This window comes from Onychostoma macrolepis, chromosome 23 (genome assembly GCF_012432095.1).
Source record: "Onychostoma macrolepis isolate SWU-2019 chromosome 23, ASM1243209v1, whole genome shotgun sequence".
NCBI lineage: Eukaryota > Metazoa > Chordata > Actinopteri > Cypriniformes > Cyprinidae > Onychostoma > Onychostoma macrolepis.
In genome coordinates, this window is record NC_081177.1 from 23,183,234 (window position 1) to 23,203,473 (window position 20,240).

The window sequence follows — 20,240 nt, forward strand, 5'->3', positions numbered from 1 at the left end:
GCTGAAGCAATCAGGCTGTCAATCACGTGAATGTAAACTCCTCTGGCAGCCACTAATCGTCAGACACAAAAATCATGTGGCCAGTGTTGGGAGTCGATGTGACAGCTGGACCCTGATTTGACTATGAAACAGCAGGGCGCTGTCTCTGTGTAATTACAGGTGATAAAGAGCTTTATTTGTGCTGTTTGTTTGTTTGTTTTGATTGTTTTAATTGCAGTGATTGTCGTGCATATGGTTTCTACTGCCACGACATAAACATAAACACCCTTCTAATTGGCAAAACTGTTATGTAATACGTTGTTTATAACAGTATGCAGCTTATGTCACATAAGACAAGTGCTGATGTATTTTAACAGCTGGCTGTGTGCTTAACCCTGCAAAGTCTGGGCCCCGATATATAAGTGAATAGTTAAAGAAATCTGATTTTACTGAAATGGAAAAAAGTTGAAACTTTAGATAAAATATTAATAAAATCTAAAAGGAAAAAATAAATATGTGTTTTTGTTGAGTATTACTTTACATCAGTTTTTTATGGCTAATATAGCAGGCTACACTGTACAAATCAGTAACTTGTAATTGTTACCTTAAAGAGCAATCATTACCTGATTTAACCCATGAAAATAAATAAATAAAAAATTAAATTTGTATAAATTAATGTATTTAGGTTGATTTAGTGCTGCTTTTATTTGAATAAATCCAGTTAATTTAGATATTAAATTTTTTTTTCAGTGTATGAAAAACCACCAGAGGTCCAAACTGAGTAAAAATATGCAACTTGATGCAGATATTTTTATTTTCTGCCAATTTGTTTGTAAATTTGTATGTAATGTGATCTTTATAATAATATTACAGACTACTTTCATATAAAAAAATATATATATATATATATAAAAATACCTATAAATATCAGTGTCACTCTACACCTCCCAATTAGCTGTATTTAAATAGTAGTGTAGTTTTTATTGTAGGGGAAAAACAATTAATGCAATGCAGTGCAATGATATGATGTTCGATACTAATATTTTAACACAATTTGTCTAAAGAAAGTTATTTATGGATAATCAAGTAAAACTAAGTAGCGTCAGACCAGAACCAGGACCTGAAGAATGATACTAAAAGGCTTTTTACTTGCTAAATAAGTATAAACTATCAATAAGAAGACATAAATCATACTAGATTGTGTACAACAGGTTTTTCCAGCAACATTTTGATCATGCTAATAGTTTAGAGGCCTTAGAAATTTGCATTTGATCAAATATGATAAATTAGGCTTAATAGGGTTAATTAGTACACTTCTATTCTCACAAGCATGGCCTTCTGGTAGCAAAAGAGCTGTTAATGGTATATTATCTTAAAGTTTCTCTATTACAGTTGTACGATACTGCGGCTGAATCAAACAAACGGCAGCACTGGTTCAAATTACAGCCGCACCGCTTCCCCAGAGAGCTCAGCCCTACCTTAAGGCAATGAGGAACCTATGAAGGGCAAAGATCTGGCAGTCTATCCAGACCTATTTGTCAGCTGAGCATTAGACAAATAGTACTGTATTTACTTTACCCTTTTTCATGTCTGCCGCCCGTCACCGCAGAACAGCAAAACAACAAGCAGTGTACAGCGGCACTGAATTACAATTGTGTAAACACAGCAGACGGAAATCATTGCAAGCTTTTGTGCAAATGAAAAGCAGGCCGCTCGTGTTTGTGTCCTAGTGTGTGTGTTTAGATGTTTTAATCAACATCATTTAATGCTTGCAAGACACATATCCTTCTGCGCTTCATAAGTGGTGGGTGTGCTGCGTTAAAATGAAACAGGTTTGTCTTCACTAGGTAGTCTTTAGTATACTTACTAGCTGCATTTGTCTTGGCTTGTTCCCTGTCTATTCAAATGTGCGTGGAAGTATGTATACCAAACATTTACACAATAGCCATTCATAGTGTTATATTTGGCTCTAGCAGTTTGCATAACTCAGTACACAGCTGGAAATTTGTCTAATATGTTCACTAGAATTCATTGCAGTGCATCATTAAACAGTTCATTTGGATAGTCATATATAGGGCACTTGTTGAATGAGTAAACTGCAAATGGTTTACCTTAAATATGTTTGTATAGTTGTATAAGTTTGGCACAGTTTGAGTCACTGCAGCAGTTTGGCCTGCAGGTATTGTTGTCGAAAACATAATGATATGACATCACGTTCTTAGAATGAGCAAGTCATAATTCAGAGAAATCATTTACACTACCGTTTAATCATTTGCTCACCAAGGCTGCATTTATTTGATAAAAAATACAGTAAAAACAGTAAAATTTTGAAATAATATTACAATTTAAAATAAGTGTTTTCTGTTTGAATATATTTTGAAATGTAATTTATACCAGTGATACAATGCTGAATTTACAGCATCATTACTCGAGTCTTCAGTGTTACATGATCCTCATTATTCTAATATGCTGATTGATCAATTTAATGAAACCTTGCCAAATAAAAAATAAAAATAAAAATAAAAAATCAGTAGAAAAATTACTGACACCAAACTTTTGAACAGCGTACCATAAGTTACACTGATAAGAAATGTCTAAATAATAATAATAATAATAATAATAAATGTAATATGTGGAAAAAGATTCAGTGGTTTAGATAGGGACACAAAACATGATATGATCTGAAGTGAAGTATTTAAAAGCATTATATTGTGTTTTCTTAATCTGTTAGGCTGATGATACATGGGGTAACTTTTTGAGCAATGTTGCTGTCAGTTGAGACACAGGGCCCAAGACTGATCTCAAATATCCAGATAGAAATTTGTTACCCATTCTCAATGGAAAAGTGCCCAAGCAACATTGCTCATAAAACGTTGCTCTGCATAATTGCTCAAAAAGTTGCCCCGTGTATCATCGGCCTTAGAGTTCATTTGGTTTTTAGAAACTGGCTCTTCCTGCTTATAATGGCCTTGATCACTCGGCAGGGCATGTGATATGGGTCTGGGGTTTGGGTGTCTCTGTGGAGTGCCACCAAAACCTATTATTGTAGCACACAGGAATGCATAAACTCAACTGCGGCAAACACTAACCACAGATTTGCAAGTTATCATGTGAATCACTGATATCTGATAACCCACAACATACCCATACTGCCACAGTATCCTCTCGCTTTTTTGTCCAGCAGTATGTTGTACACTTAATGGAAAGCGCCATCGGTATGGGTGCAGCGGACAATAGTGACTTCCAGACTTTATCTTTGTTATCTGATATGTTATAGAGAAACTCTGGCTGATAAGCATGCAATAAAATGTCACCACTGTCAGACAGGACATCTTACAGTTTTGGCAGCTGACAATGCAATATATTGTATATAGGGCTGGGTATCGAGTTCGATACTTTTTAGGCACCGAGTTCAGTGTCTGCTGTCTCACTAAATGAGGACATAAACACATGAACAACATCTCCAGAACTGCTCTGAGAGTCACTTCATGAGCATTTTACCGTTTGATTTGAGTAAAACTAGCGTCATATCATATACACACAGAACTGTAAAGGTATTCACGGCAACCCGTCAAAATAAATGTTCGGTTTAACTTGGAAGACACTGTGGCAGAAAAATATTACTATTGTTCAGTAGAATATACATACTGTTACTACTACCACGGATACTATTAAAAATATTAAAACTTTATTTTTTTAAGTAATGATCACACAACATTTCTTCCATGTTTTAATTTTAATAGTAAACCCTCTTTGTTTGCCAAAATAAATAAAGTTTGATTTTCAATAATTTAAAGATAAATGAAATTAATGTTTTATGCCTTCATTTGAAAACCAGAACACAGCATTTCTGAGGAAAAAGAAAACATTTCATAAGGCTATTTTAAGAATAAATTTGAATAAACTAAGTTGTTTTTATGCATTCAAATAATTCACTACAACACAGAATTTAATAACAATAAAACAAAAATAAAATAAAATAAAACACCCACTTATGAAAGTGGATAAAGATTTTCAATTTCTTGAAGCCTTTAACAACCTAGAATAAATGAATAGAAATGATGATTCTGTCTGAGCTATGCATTTTAAAACGAACACGCACTAGTGTAAATGTAGTCTAACAGATGTGTAAATGGAAAACTATTTGAACTTTATTAAAACTATTTGCACTGATTTATTATGTTGGGTATATTTTGTTCCTTTGTGCAGTGGCTCAGGAGATGAGGCTTTGAGTCTGAATAAATGTCAATAAGCTGAAAAAATAAAACCAAAGTTCAGAAAAGTTATCATAGTTTTAGTGACAATTACATAAATGTATGAAAAAGTATGAAAAAATATCAAGAGTTTTCATGTTACTAGATTTTTAACAAAAATTGAATTTGTACCAAGGGGGCATTTTACCCCACAGACTATGTTTGAGAAACTTTATATATATTTATAAATATATACATTTTTAAAATAAATTCTATTAGTTTTACATTATTAAATTGCAGATATAGTGATCAAAATGAGGCAGATGAACCAATCTTTGTTGTTGTGATGCATTTGGGATTTTATCCCACATACTGTATTACATTATCATTCACTAACCCTTAATGGATAGTTCACTCATCTCATTCTAGGCCTGTGTGACTTTTTTGCTTCAGAATATTTTGAAGTGTTAAATGAGAAGTGTTTTTTTCTGTCCACACAATGGAAGTCAATGAGCTAAAATGTTATTTGGTTTCCCACCATGCAAAATATCACCAAGTGAGAAGAAACAAAGAAAGTCATACAGGTTTGGAATGACAAAAAAAAAGAGAAAATAATGAAAACTTCATTTTTGGGTGAACTATTCAAACCATAACTTAAGTTTTACACAATATTTAATACAGATTCCAATATACAGATACAAATATCAAAATTACGATAAATAGAAATATAGATAATGTAAAATAAACATTTCTGACAGAAGGATGTTAATAAAAAAACTCATTTTTTAAAAACATTTTGCTGGAAGAGTCTGCTTGTGGTATGTGGCTTTCAAATAAATGCCATTGGTTTTGACATATATAGTAATATAATATAGCCTAATGGTGTCCAAATATTTTGGCTGCCACTATAGATAGATAGATAGATAGATAGATGTCACCTGTTTGAGCGTCTGTGGGTCTGAGAGCAGAGGAGGAGGAGGAGGAGGAGGACAGGTGAAAGCAGCTGGCTGTGAGGAGTTGCTTGTTCGCAGGCCTTTAGGGGGAGTGTTGAGACGCGTGGAGACTGAGACTGGCACCGCGTCTGTGTGAAGGGGGAGAGGCTGGGAAACGACGGGAGCACAAGCGAGGCAGAGCTTCACCGTCTGTGGCCCTCTGTCCCCTCGTCCTCGATGCCTGCAAAAAACACATCGCCCTGCCGATAACAAGGACGCGGAGCGATCGAGGGATAGACGCCGCCGCTGTAGCGCCAGAACCGGAGAGATGTCCACGGTGAGTCAGATCTTTTTCTAGGGTGATCAGTCATGTTTTATGTAGGGCTGCTTTCTAGTATGATTTCTGATGGACAAACGTTATACAAGCGTTTGCCTTGTATAGAGGACATTCGGAAGAGTCGGATGCGTGCGCGAAGACGGCTTTAATGCAGCATTAGCCCTGAGTTTTGACATGGCGAATAAGCAACGGCCAAATGCAACACCCCACTCTCCATTCACACCAGCGATCTATTCGAGATTAAATGCAATGCCCGCCTCAGCTCGCACTGCTGATGTTGCCCTAAAGGTCGAGCGCTCCCGCAAAATACGTGAAATAACGTGCACCACCGCAGCTGCCGGTGTCTAAATAGATGGCATGCGTGAGGCTTGAGGCATAAGGATTGATGTTCATCTGATGGTTGAGTTGTGCGTGTTTGCCTCTGTAAAACAAGGCGATGATGGCTGATGCGTTGGAATGTTTCGCGCGTTATGATCCCTATAACATGTCCACCGCAGATATGGATCAAGTGGATGTGTGCACGGCCCGTAGCGCGCTAGAATTGGGCTTTTTTGCGGGGTGAAGGACGGGGCTGTGTAGCCCACACTTGGCGGTCGGGTGTGACATGCTGTGTTGCACAAGTATCCGCACACTGTTACTGTAACAGCCTCGACACGGTCACTGCTGCGAATATGGCACACACGCACACACACTGAACGCTGAACACACACTCAGTGTTATGTAACGAACGAAACATCTCCAAACGGCCTATGGGAGAAATGCTGCATAGTTCTTCTGGCAACATGAGCGGAGCCATCGATGAAGCGCTGAAATTATGCAGCATGCATATGTTATGGCGATGGCGAACAGTCGTTGATGTTTATATGTGCACGCGTCGATGCTTTCTAGCGTAAATAGGCGTTTTTATGTTTTCTTTTTAAATGGAAGCACAATTTGACTGATGCAGCTGTCTTCCATAGGAGGAAACGGGGATTTAGATGAACACCAAATAGTGTTGAGACTGATGCGACACTGCGATCTCTATATTTGCATTATGTAACATCAGCGCACGGCTGCTGAAATGTCGTGCAAATGTCCCGGAGGGAATACAGCGCGATACGAGCGCCAGCGAGGATGCACGATACAGATACAACCACATAGGCTATATGTGCCGTTCTCATCGTTAGTATGGCCTCAGATTCTGATTATGACTCAGAGTAGATTGGTTATGAGCTTATATGTATTGTACTGTGTCATTAGAGCGTTGTGTCGTCAAAATTAGCGATGTTCGGTTCGCGAATGAATCATTGGTTTGAGTTGGAGCTGATCGATGAATCGGTTCTTAGAACCGAGTGATTCGTTCATAAATCGGACTGTATCGTTCCAAAGCGGTTCTCGAGTGAACTTGCTGAATTAGAAATAGCATACTAGCACTAAACTCTTACTGTTTCTATCATACTATATCGTATTTTTATTGTCTCTAGAACCATTGTGGTAAAATTTAAGTTAGTTTAATGGATGCTTTTGGCATTTCTGGTTTTCTCAGAAGTGGAAGTTGTAACTGGGTTAATTTAGTCCTAATAAGCAAAATCTACAACACAGCTTATAGGCAAAAAACAAAAAACAAAATTAAAATTGCGCTCCAATTTGCTCCAGTATCAAAAGAAAAACTGACGAAAGCATGTCTATGACTTTACAAAAGAGGAACAAATATTAACACGTTGTTCGTACCGATCAAAAGAGAGAAAGATTTCAACTTTGCCATCATTCCCTCAAGCTGTTAGAAACACCAGTTTTGTAAATGTACATAAAAATGTAGAAAATTATAGATTTACAATGTTATTAACTGTGGAAACGCATTGGAAAGAGATACTTTAATAGGCATAAATGCTACTGGAAATAAGTTTATGACTTGGTTGACAGTTTTATCAACAAACATATTGAAATAGCCAATTTTATTGAGAGTTATTATTATTGTTAAAAAAGTGCAATAATGATAGATGTACATTAATTTTACCATTGAAAATTTAATTTAGCTCCCAAGTTTTTTATAAGCCGAATCATAGCTGCAACAAACTGAACTAGGATACATTACATTATAATAAACACATATTGATAAAAAGTAAAATAATTAAGAGTGTATGCTCTATTTGCTCATGAATATTGTTCATTCATATGTTCGTTCTGCTGGTTTAGGCCTGCTAGGACTGAGTAATCGGATCCATTTAAGATGATCATTTCTTATCTCTAGTAATCTGTCATTGTCTGATTAGGCAGGATATACACCGTTGCTTTCGGATTAAACAAACAGTTATCATTGATAGAAAGTGGCATGTCCTGCAAAATATCTTTTGACCTCCAAATTTAACATGCAGTACTAAAAAATGTGAGTCCAAAGTCTTTGAACAATTAGTCAGCGTGGATTAATGCAAAGTCATAAATTAATGTTAAGCAGTCAGTTATACAGCGTTGCCGTGGACAACTGTCATTACTTGGAAATATTTGTCCAATGCAAATCAAATGTTCCAGAGAGCAGTGTAATAATATCTGCTTATGCAGTGCTACTTAGTTTTCATATTCAGCGTTGTAGTCAGTAAAGCTTTATTTGCATGATTCTTAAGATGTACAATATTGAGAAAGCATATAAAGTACTTAGAGTGCATAAAATACACAAAACTACCAATATGGTTAAAAAATGAAGAGGGATTAAAAGAAAGGGACTCTAGATTTAAATGAACCTGTGCTATGAAAATGTAAGGCATATGGTGATTTAGAAGTATTAAAAATGATAATGGTGAAATAGAGACATGAAATTTGAAAAGAGTATTCTCATTACTGTGAACTTCCTGAACTTGAAATGATATTTGATCTTGCTGATGTCTTGACTCTCTTTCTCATCCATCTCCTTTCGAATCTGAAGCAGAAGTGACCCACTGCCATGCTAGAATAACATAGAGAGCTCAGAATATCTTAAAATGGCAAGGATTAAATGTAAAACTAACATCTAATTTTACTGTTTCTGAAGCTTCTTAACTTGTTTATATTGTTATTAATCATTACTAGTAAGGAAGCAATGCATATATTGATTTAAGAGCTGCCTCTAGTTGATCAGAAATACAGTGACAGTTTAGGGAAATTAACCTGGTGCTTTCCATATTTGTTGTAGACATTTTTATTGCTTAGTTCATGTGCCGTGTAATTTCAGCCTGTTAAATAGTGTACCTGTCAGAGGAAGGGAGTTTTAGACGATGTGAAAGCATGTAGTGCAATAACTCTAGATTTAAATCATTCAACAGTGAAATTGTCCAGATGGATCGATTCTGTTAATGGATTTTATTTGTCTTCTATTGTTTCTATTGATGGTTTATCATCAACAGATCCAGACGTTATGAAGATACAGTTGAACAAAGTCTCAGATCTTCAGATCCATCAGGCCAGTCTTCAGTAACTAAATGAAACTGGACTCCCTGATAGCCTTCAATCACTTATCGCAACTCTACATTTTTGCTTTCGCTCATCCACCGCTATAAATGAGTGTCTCGGACAGCAAGATCAGGGCTGGGGTGCACGTCAGAACCCACACAGGTAAAGAGATTAAAAAAATATGCATTATTTCATCCATAAATTCTGCCATGTGCATGAGTCAATGACGTCATCTGTTCAACTTTAAAAAAAAAAATTAAAGGTGTGGCCACAGTGGAATTTTGAATACAAAAACAGGTCCATTATCAATAGCATAGAGATGCATGAAGCACAGAAGGCCATTGCAAACTAAGCAGCTTTCGGTCAGTGCGGTGAATTCATGTGACCAACTTTAACACAAGTTAAATCTGCATGGGAAACTTTTTGTCCCTCATGTGAGTTCCAGATTCCTATTGGAATGACAGGATTTCACCCACAAAATTTTGCAGAGTAAAGATAAATGTGAGCATACCTTAAGGCTTACGCAAAGTATGTTATTGCTTTTTACTTAATGGTCACACCACGTGACAATGTAGAGTCATCAAATGTAATTTCTAAAGCCTTTTGAACTACATTTTTTGTCTGCCATTCATCCGCATAAACATGCACGTCTCTGATTTTGGTTTTCCTATAGAATGTCCTGGATCAACGGCTTCCTAGTGGCCAGAGTGGATGACCGTAAGACCGCGTGGGGCGAGCGCAATGGCAAGAAGTCCAAGCGCAAGGTTGGCTCCTCTCTCTGCAACCCACGCTACATGAGCTGCCTGCGGGACGTGGAAGCCATGGAGCCTCCTCCCCAGCCGCCCCACGCTCAGGCCACCCGGTCCGGAGGAGGATGTACGGGCGGGGGCAACTTCGGCGTGCGCTGCGGATGGCAGGAAGACCACTATGGGAAAGTGGGGGGTGGGGGGGAGGGGTTGGGCCTTAAATCTGTGGACCTGGGTTTCGAGGACGGCTCGGTGAAGGGGAGGAAAGGGGACGGCTCGGGTTGCGATGGCTCCAGCGATGACACGGCCAGCGGCACGGGGTCGGTAACGGCGGCGGACTGCTGGCAGCGGGTGGTTCGCGTGTTCCAATCAAAGAAGTTCCAGTCACGCAAACTGGAGCGTCTCTACCAGCGCTACTTCTTTAGGCTCAACCAGAGCTCGCTCACGATGCTGATGGGCGTCTTGGTGATCGTTTGTGGGGTCATGCTCACCTTCCACTGCATCCACGGACCGCCCGACGTGGTCTACGCCTCTGTGCTCTCCGTGGCCATGGCCCTGTTCTTGGCGCTAATGGTGGTGTGCAACCGAAACGGGTTCCACCAGGACTACATGTGGATGGTCAGCTATCTTGTGATTGGAGTGCTAATCGTGGTGCAGGTGTTCGGGGTGCTGATGGTGGCCCCCCGCAGCGCCTCCGAGGGGATCTGGTGGTCCGTCTTCTTCATTTACATCATCTACACGCTGCTGCCCGTGCGGATGAGGGCGGCAGTGGTCAGCGGAGGAGTGCTGTCCTCCATACACCTCCTCACCACGTGGAGGATCAATCAGGACGATGAGTTCCTCTGGAAACAGGTAGGTCGTTTTAGTTTATCCCAACTAAGCTTCAGATTTGACTTGTTGTATCTGTTCCCTTGAGTATGATGACTAAAGTTGGGAATTGAGAATGGCTCCATTGAAAAAAACTTCCTTTGAAAAGTTGTATCTTTAAATTCATCCCATTTAAATCATCACTGCTAGAGTCATAAAAATGCAGATGCATGAGTTGGGCTGTTGCGTCATGTCTTGCACTGTATTTTGAGCGTCCATCACAAAATGTGCTTTTTCAAGTTAAAAATAGTCCAACTTTGAAAGAAGTGAGATCTGCTGATTTCTGTTCCATTCTGTTGCTCTCAAAAACACATTTTATGTAAAAGCCAAGAAATGTGAATTGTTTAGGGCTTCCAGTTAGGTGGTCAATGACATCATCTTTTTAGTCGTTTATTTAAAAATTTAAATTTAAAATGCTGCATAATGACTTTCTGAAGTTTCTCAATTGAAATGAAACATATCCTGATATCATAACGAAGCCTTATTAAAAGAAAAGAAAACTTGAAAACAAAATCTTATTAAGTAGTCTTTTATTATTATTTCTATTCAAATCAAATTTCTATTCAATTCAGTCACTCGATGCAGGCAATATTCCGAATTTTGCAATCAAAAAACAAAACAGGAAATGATATCATGAAAAAGAACACTTGCAGACACATGACTGTGCATCAAGGTCAGTAAGTCCTTAAACTATTAGATAATTAATTCTATTTTTTTATCCATGAAAAGGCTTGGGTTTTAAAATGTAATGTGGTGCATCTCCCTTAAATTGTTTTTTTTGTTTTTTGTCTAGGCTTGATTGTGTTTATGGGGTGCAGTCTAACGTGTTAAAGGCACAATATGTAAGATTTTTTTATTAAAATATCCAAAAACCACTAGAACAGTGTTATATATTTTGCTTACATTATCCCAAATGTTTCCAAGAATGTTTAAATCCAGAGAAATAAGCAATTTTAACTTGTGAAACGGACCGTGTCCTTGCGTCGCCTGCCAAAGACGTCATACACCCCCGATTTCCGGTTTTATTTTGTAGAAAGCATGGAAACCACAAAGACACTTTAATATGTTATGCATTTAATTAGACAGGTGACGAACGCACGGAGTAGCAATATAACAGAACATTCAACGCACTCAAATGTATCTAGTATGATAAAACAGCGCTGTTTACCTCACACACACATGACTGGAGGAAGTGGTCGACCTTGGCATAATAAAAGCTCCACTGCTGTCGAGCCGTGTATTGCGCTCGTCCTTCATTAGCAATCGCTCAAGCGTCCTCGTTTTGCTTTCACGACTTTCAGCCCCACCCATAACGTACATATTGTGCCTTTAATGCTTCATTTAAAAAAAAAAACAATTATTTTTCACATAATATACCTACACCTACACTATTCTACACCACTCTGTCCCTTCTGTGATGAACGCTCTGATGATTTCCTGGTTTTATGAAGCCCCTCCCTCATAAATATGCAATGGACTCAGATTGGTTAGCTGGCCCAGTGTGTTGTGATTCGTTAAACCACCTAGTGCAGTCCAGAAATGTCATGCCTCTCTCCTTAGAGGCATGTGCTCCGGTTGTATTGTAAACAATGGCGTCGTCAATATTGCTTATCAGTTTGAGCCTGATTGAGTCCCAGAGAATATTAGTGAAGAGGATCGCACAGAACCTGTGCAAGCATGGCTCTTACAGGACGTTTCAGAATGGTATGTTTCTTTGTTTGTTGTTGTCTCATACTTTTAGATACGCTGTTATTTGTAAATGCTACTGCTTATGTTAGTTTTTAATGTACGGTTTTGTCTTGATTAAAGCTTTAATATAGCAGAATACATGTTTGTGTTGTAGCGTTTTTGTAAAGTAATGTTTAATTTGTAACAGTAAGAAGTGTTTGCCAGCAAGTATTGCTTGCTACCATGGCAACCGCGTACATGTCCATGTTTAACGCTTCTCGTAGCTATGTAAAAAAAATATCTTAAGTGTATAACAAAGTGTATAATTGGAACACAGTTTATTGAAGGAGCTGACAAGCTGATGATCTGATAGGTTAAAGATAGAGAGAGAGAAAGAGAGAGAGATGCAGAGCAAGGGGTACGAGGAACAGGATTAAGAACCACTGCTTTAGAACATCAATTTTTAAACTTGTCAGTCCATTAGAATTGTTAGAACTAGCACCCCTAGTTTTGATAGTTTTGCTTGTTCCCGGGGGCTGGGTTTATGTAAATTTCTGGGTTTGTGATGTCACCAACCCGGGAAGTAGCTCGTTGTAGTCCCTACCAGCCATAACTGTAGGCATTAAACTGCCATCATTTTAAAAGACAATATCTCTGTTTGCATTGAACTTTCAGCGTTGTAACTTTGCAGATATTGGTTATGCTCAAATAGCAACATTACACACTAACTAAAGTTAAAAAAGTGAAATCACAATCAACCACCCCTTTAATATTTATGAATTAGTAAGTTCTTGATAGATATATAAAGAAATGTTTAACCTAGAATAATACACGTTTAAAATAAATGTCTTTAAAAACATTTAAAAAAAATTTATTTTGACGACGGTTTTAAAAATATAAATATAATATAAATAGGGATGTAACAATTAACTGCAAGCCGGTTGAAAATTGATTCAAATATGTGACGATTCAAATCGGTTGAGATGTTAAAACAAATCGCGATTCAATTAGGGTTAGGAGTTTATATGAATGTATGTCTGAGGAGAACTTACTGTCTTTAGAAAAGTTTAGATAGTATTTTTTCTTTTCATCTTGCCTCTGTATAATGCATATTAAAGTTCATAAGTGCAGCGCTGCTTTGTTTACAGCGGAAACAAAGGAAACGCTTAAAGCGCGACCTGCTGGTAGAGAGTGAATCTGCATCTCATTCAGCTCGTCTGCTGTTTCTGTTTCTTGCAGATATTTTTTATGTATAGTTTCACAAAACTGAAAGAGCACAGACAAAGCCCTATTTTGTTTATATGAAGAGATTTTTTTTTACTTGTGTTACTTATTTATTTGATTTGGGGCTTTTTTTTAAATTTCAGTTTAGTTTTGTTATTTACATTTACATTATATTTATATTTTTGTGATTTAGCAGACGCTTTTATCCAAAGCGACTTACAGATGAGGACAATAGAAGCAATCAAAACCAACAAAAGAGCATTAATATTCAAGTGCTATATTAGTATATTATTATAGTGTTATATTTCAATTTCACACAGAAACTGAACCATATAGGACACATTTATAATTTGTCTTAAATCTCAATTTGTAAAAACATAAATAAAAAAATTGTGAATCGAGAGTTTGTGAATCGTTACATCCCTAAATATAAAACATATAAAATGTGGACTTTGCACATGTGTGTTCAAACTAGAATTAACTAGTTTTTCGTTTTCTTTATCATGGACAGTCATACTTGTCATTGACCCCAAGACTGATTAGTTGACTTTTAGTTCACTAGTTGCTTTGGAAAGTATCTAAACATGAAATGTGTTGGAATAATTGCCATCCTTAATGATGACTGTACTTATCCCCAGAGAAAAATTGTTGTGTGTTGTTAACTTAACAGAAGCAAATGTATGTAATAATGTCACGCAGCACTTTCATCATTCAACAAAGATAACTGTATTAGTTATTTAGTTATTAAATTTAGTTATTTAGGGTTTAATTTTTGTTTAATGAGTTTTGACTGCTTCCACCTGTCTATAATTATGTTTCTCTTCTCATATCTGTATTTACTGCCCTTGTTCTGGAAGTGTAAAGACAATGTAGAGCGTTAATTATGCAAACGCTCAGAATTGAATTTCACCATGGTAATCAGTCACCTGATTGTATGTACACTTCCACCCACAGTGCTGACATTCGTGAGTTTGTTTGAGTTACTGTTAGTGTCTTTGCTGCATTAGCACGATTGAGAGGCACGTCTAGCATGGACATTTCTCTTCCTTTGGAGTCGGTGGCACTGTATCCAAGTGTCTATTAGTCATAGTTGCCATTTGGTTTTGCATACTTAAACGTGTATTAAATGCGGCATAACAACATAAATAAAAGTTGCGGTGCCATTTTGAATACCCTTTTGTTTTTGTCTACTAATAATGATTTCTTGTCAGTGCGGTGTGTTATTTTATCTGTTAATTGGTAACCTGTTGCTGAGATAGCCATTCATTTAGTGAATGGATTGTGTCAAAGTTAAGATAGGGCATGGCAGCGGTCAGTGTGACTGGTCAACATCATGTGAACACACTTGCCAGCAAATGGTTCTGCTTTCACAGTATTGACTCAAGTTGGTTAACAATCTGTGGATGATCAATGGCTGTAAAAGTCATTTTAGAAGAATGTAGAATCAACAAATATGGGTTTTTAATATGTACAGACCAGAGATGTACATATTAAATGGCATTGTAAGTTTAAGTAGATTGTAGAGACCATTGGTGCGAATGGTTTCCAAGATCTATTTGAATTTTGGGAAATGCAGCAAAGGATGGCTGATGACTTATATAATGTGGATGATAGCAGATGAGATGTATATAAAATTGCTGAAATTAAACACTCATTTTCCACAATATGAACTCAAATTCACTAAAATGTTTGAACATTGACTGGCTGTCAATGTTTGGAATTGACAGATTTCTTTTAAATTATCAAAAAGAAGTGATTATTGACTGATACAGATCTCAGAATTGACAAATATATCCTATATATTTATCAAAATGCTCATCTCTACAGTTTTATTTTTTTATTGACTAGCCAACTGCTGTGGATATTTGATGGTTCTCCTGAGGTAATTGTAACATTACGTGACACATTGTTTTCACGCTGTTTTTTGATGTCTTTTCACATTTGAAACCCTGATTGAGTGTTATACGAGACATAATACCGTCAAAATAAAAGTCCCGCCTTGAACACATCGGCAAAACAGAAAAACTTATCGGCCAATGCTGATATTTGAAAATTGCCAAATACTTGCCGATATATCAGCCTTGGCGATATATCAGTCAACCATAAGTAACTAGTAATAAATAGAAAGAGATATTCGGTTCATTTGCTGCTTGAGCTGAGGTGGTACAGTGATCTGTCTCACCACATTTAAAGGGATAGTTCACCCAAAAATGAAAATTACCACATGATTTACTTGCCCTCAAGCCACCCTAGGTGTATATGACTTTCTTCTTTCAGACAGATACAATCGGAGTTATATTAAAAAATGGCCTGTCTCTTCCAAGCTTTATAATGGCACAAAGCGTCTTGGATGTACATTATTGGATGGCAAGTGCAACAAAGAGTGTTTATTTAAGTTTTATTCACATATCAACTGAAAACAGCATAGACTAAAATATTTACATGGTCCACACAGCAGACACGTTACTTGTTGTACTTTGTCCATGTTATCTGCATAATTAAACATCAATGGTTTTGGTCCTCCAAAACCATTTTGCCCAAAAAAAATTCAAATTCAAATTTCTTTTTTGGTTTTTCCGGTTGGTAAAATGTCAGTGCATCACTACTGAAAATGTTAGCATTTTACCACCCCAAAAAAATACTTTTTAGTCAAAAGTGTTTTTTGCTTGTGATTCATTTTGCACTTATTCAATTGCTGACATCTGGTTGGCTGAGATGTCTTTGGAGAGCGGGATTTTAGATGGAGGGCGTGTTGTTTGATATAAGGAAAATGGTAGAGATTAGCAAACTAGCTTACAGAAAAAAATTCTATAAACTTGGTACAAACAGGCCTTTGGTGCTCTTGTGTGATGTATTTGTATTAGCATGTGTCATCTGTACGGCCTGTGTAACGCTAGCATGTTTGAAAGTGCTGTGCCAGGCTTTGGCTGTGCTATCTGTGGCCGCAGTGTGTTGTTGTGAGTCAAGCCAAGGACCTCGGGGGTAGGATGAAGGTCAGGCAGCGTGGTTGTATGAGCCGCCCCGGCAGTGGAGATCCTTTTCTCTCCTTGCGCTCCTCCCATGAAAATATCAGCATCATGTTAAGCGCTGTCACCAGGCCTCTGTGCTCCTACACAAGGGACGCTTTGTACTTTTCTCCAGGGTGTGTGTGTGTGTGTATTTGTATGTGTGTGAGAAGTTTTTGGGGACAGGAGGAGATCAGTGTGTATGAAGGGAGGGTCACTGTATGACCACAGCACGTTGAGAAACGATTTACTTCTACTGTACAAAGTAGTGGGAGAGAATGGGAACAGGAGGTCATTTCATTATAAACAATCAGGAAGACAAAGCAGAACGTTTGGCCCCATTAACACAGGAAGGAATGCTTGCTTACGACACATTTCCATCTTTTAATTAACGGGTTAGTAGATCTCTGTGAGGAATCCTTGCCATAGAGGAACACTGTGGTATAGCTGGATTATTTGCATTAGTCTTCAATGTTTGCAGTACGTCTTTGCCGTTTATCACAATCCTTAACATTTGATTAAGTCAACACATATTAAAAATGACTTTCCTTTCTTTTAGATTATAAACTAGGTATTTCTGGGCAAGTTGGTCTTGGATATTTGTATAGATATTAATACATTGCGGTTGGTAAGAGAGGATCATGGAATGTAAAAAGAGTAGTTTTGTTTCACACAAAAAATAATTTAAACTTAGCACTATGTTTATAAAAACAAACAAAATATGTGTTGACAGCTATGAACTTACAATAGTCTATGGGGCAATAATAATGGAGTGAGTCATTTCTGTAAACAAGCTTTTTTTGTTTGTTTTTCTGAGGTAAAGAGTCAAAAAATTCTGTGCTAATCGCTACAGCTTAACATGTATTTTATTCACTGTATTCCTTTAAGGTTTTGATATGCTTTGGCCTTGTCAAAGGCGCTGTTGGTTGTCATTTTTTAAGCCATCAAGATTCTGACTAGTTGACCATGTAATGTTTAGACTCCAAGAGTACCAAAACACTTGTTATTTTTTATTAATTTTCATAGAGGACAAACATGAGAAAATACAAGATGAGCTTCGCTAGTAGATTAGATGAGCAGTCTTTCATTTTTAAGAACATGGTTAACCCAATTTTGTCATCATTTATCCGCCTTCATGTTGTTTCAAACCTGTATGACCTTCTGTGGAACACAAAAGAAGATATTTTATTGAATGTCCATGCTGATCTTTTCCATTTAAATGAATAGTTTACCTCAAAATTTATCTCACATGTACTCACCATCCAAGATGTAGATGAGTTTGTTTGTTCATAGGAACAGATTTGGAAAATGCAGCATTACATCACTTGCTCACCAACGGATCCTCTGCAGTGAATGGGTGCCGTCAGAATGAGAGTCCAAACAGCTGATAAAAACATCACAATAATCCACAAGTAATCCACACCACTCCAGTCCATCAGTTAATGACTTGTGAAGTGAAAATCTGCATGCTTGTAATAAACAAATCCATCATTACAATGTTTTGACTTTAAACCGTTCTAGCCAAAATATGAGTCCGTAATCCATACTAATGCTTCCTCCAGTGAATAAGTCCATTCCTGTTGTCTTCTCACATCAAAACCCACCAATGTATTTGTTTAGAAATGTTTTAGACCGTTTTTGTTGGTAAACGGTGCTTAAATGTGTGCATATTTCTCTCCTGATTCAGATGAGACAAATTGTGCATTGGAGAATGAATAGGAGACTTGTATTTAAAAAATCCAGGTTTACAGTCCCTTTACAGTTCATAGCAATTTTATGGAACTATTTTATTCATATTCATATGACCTACTCATGCCCCACTGATGGTGATGTTTAGGGTTGCAGGTTCATGCTTAGGTTTTTTACAAATCATACATTTCCTTCCTATATAGTTCCAATACGCGTATAGCTATTTAGTGGAATTATATTTATGATATATTTAAAAAATATATTCAGAATCAAGAGATTCTTCATAAAAACATTTTTGTTTTTCAGTTTAAAAAAAAAAATTTACTTAAAATTTGTATATGTAAAATAAGATTATTTGTGGACAATACAACAATCTTTCACACTAAATGTGAAAATACAGTAAAAAACAATCAAAACAACTTGTTTATGATAAATCCTGATGCTAGAAAGAAAATGACCCACAAAATAAATACTTTATTTAAAAACCTGTATATTGTTTAACAATTTATTTTTCCAAAATGGCTACAAGGAAGTGTTAAAATAGGCAATGATAAATTCCCAATAAAATGTGTCATGTACATTTGAAACTACCACCTTGTTCCTTCATAAATCCTTTCAACGTGACCTTTGTTGTCAGTCATTTTTTATTTTTTTTAGGAAGAGCGAGCGCTGATGACACGTGCTCTTATCTCTAATAGGCTGAAGTGGATCTGTGTGTAGATTTCTCAGAAAGCTGCAGTGTTATACAGGCCAATTTATCCTGCAGTGTGGACACTGCATCCAGGCATTTCCCCTTTCCTCTGTGACTCATTAAACCAGCGCACCATCCCTGCTGGTTCTGCTGGTGTGAGTCTGAGTATGCCTGTGATTTGAGGCTTACCGATGGTTTGCAGCCGTCCCGGCGGTCCGAGAGGAGTTAAAACTGACCACAAGAATTACAGCTGGGTGTCGTTAATACCGTGCCATAGATAGGTCCTATTTATAGACCAATTCATATAGTCGTAAATCTATTTTTAAGCTGTGCATGTGCACATGCTCACTCGCTCTCATACAGATTAATTGTAGTACATTGATGTGGAAGGGGGTGTTTGGATTCGGGGCTGATGACTCAGAAATGTCGTTTCAAGTCTTATATTAGCGTGTATGTTTCCCACGATCGCTTCACGCCTTGTTTGCTGCTTTGTTTTGTCTATACATATGTGCGTATTTGCATGCATGTGGAGTTCGTGCCAGCTGAACAATGTTTTTGAGGGGGTGTGTGTGTGATCTTGAATGCATTAGTCTTTTTTTAAAAGGGATAGTTCACCTAAAAATAAAAATTCTGTCATTATATTCATTCATTAGTCAAAGGCCACATTTGTCTTACATTTCATGAGCAAACCATTCTTTTGCTATACTGGAAAATATAATGAGATATATTAAACTACATTTCCACGTATGGAAAAATAGTGCTTATTTTTTCATACTCTCTGAATGGACCATGTCTGGCTATGATACATAATTACAAATAAAAATATATAGCAGTGAAGAAAAAACTGCACTACATTTTTATATCTCTTAACTCTTTCATAGGTTTACATAAAACTAAACACATATTCATAAACATTAAAATATCACTTTTTATAAATAAAAATTTTATCACATATACTGTACATCTATAGGTATATATTATCAATTATATTACTGAATATAAAATTACATTACGGTATATAAGTAAATATGTTGTCATTTTTCGATATATGAAAAGTGGCAATTCTGATGTATTATTAAATATATTGTAACATATTAACACAACACAGTATTTTCTGTGTATTATTAATTACTGTACTGTACTACTGTATATTATTAATGAATACACTGTACATTAATTTTATGTATTGATCATTACTGTGTAAGGAAATACATTTTCTTTGCATAAGGGTTGCAGTCAGTGAATTAATTTTTTGATCCGGTTCATAACATTCTATCATGAACTGGACTGATCCAGTTCTTCTGTTCTTCCAGCAATATGAACAATGTAAGTGTGAGTAAATAATGGCAGAATTCCCATTTTGGGTGAACAATCTCTCTTTAATATGCTTTTTCACAGTTAATCTTTTTTTTTTTCCTCCACAAGAGAAAACTGGTGAGCGAGTAGGTCAGACTCTGGCGTGTGAGTCATGGGTGTCTAAATATTGGTTGTCCAGAACCGATTTTAT

At 36.8% G+C, this 20,240-nt stretch overlaps 1 protein-coding gene across 3 annotated transcripts in view; it reads left to right on the top strand.

Annotated features, from left to right (window-relative positions):
- The first annotated feature begins 5,198 nt into the window (after positions 1-5,198).
- adcy6a (adenylate cyclase 6a) overlaps positions 5,199-20,240 on the top strand; it is a 58,758-nt gene continuing 43,716 nt past the window's right edge. The window contains exons 1-3 of one of the 3 annotated variants that reach the window (XM_058763713.1): positions 5,199-5,441; positions 8,798-9,005; positions 9,517-10,441. In XM_058763713.1, the coding sequence (XP_058619696.1) occupies positions 9,518-10,441 (924 nt within the window). In that variant the 5' untranslated portion in view covers positions 5,199-5,441; positions 8,798-9,005; position 9,517. The remainder of the gene's footprint in view (positions 5,442-8,797; positions 9,006-9,516; positions 10,442-20,240) is intronic. The other 2 variants (XM_058763715.1, XM_058763714.1) reach the window with 2 other exon arrangements.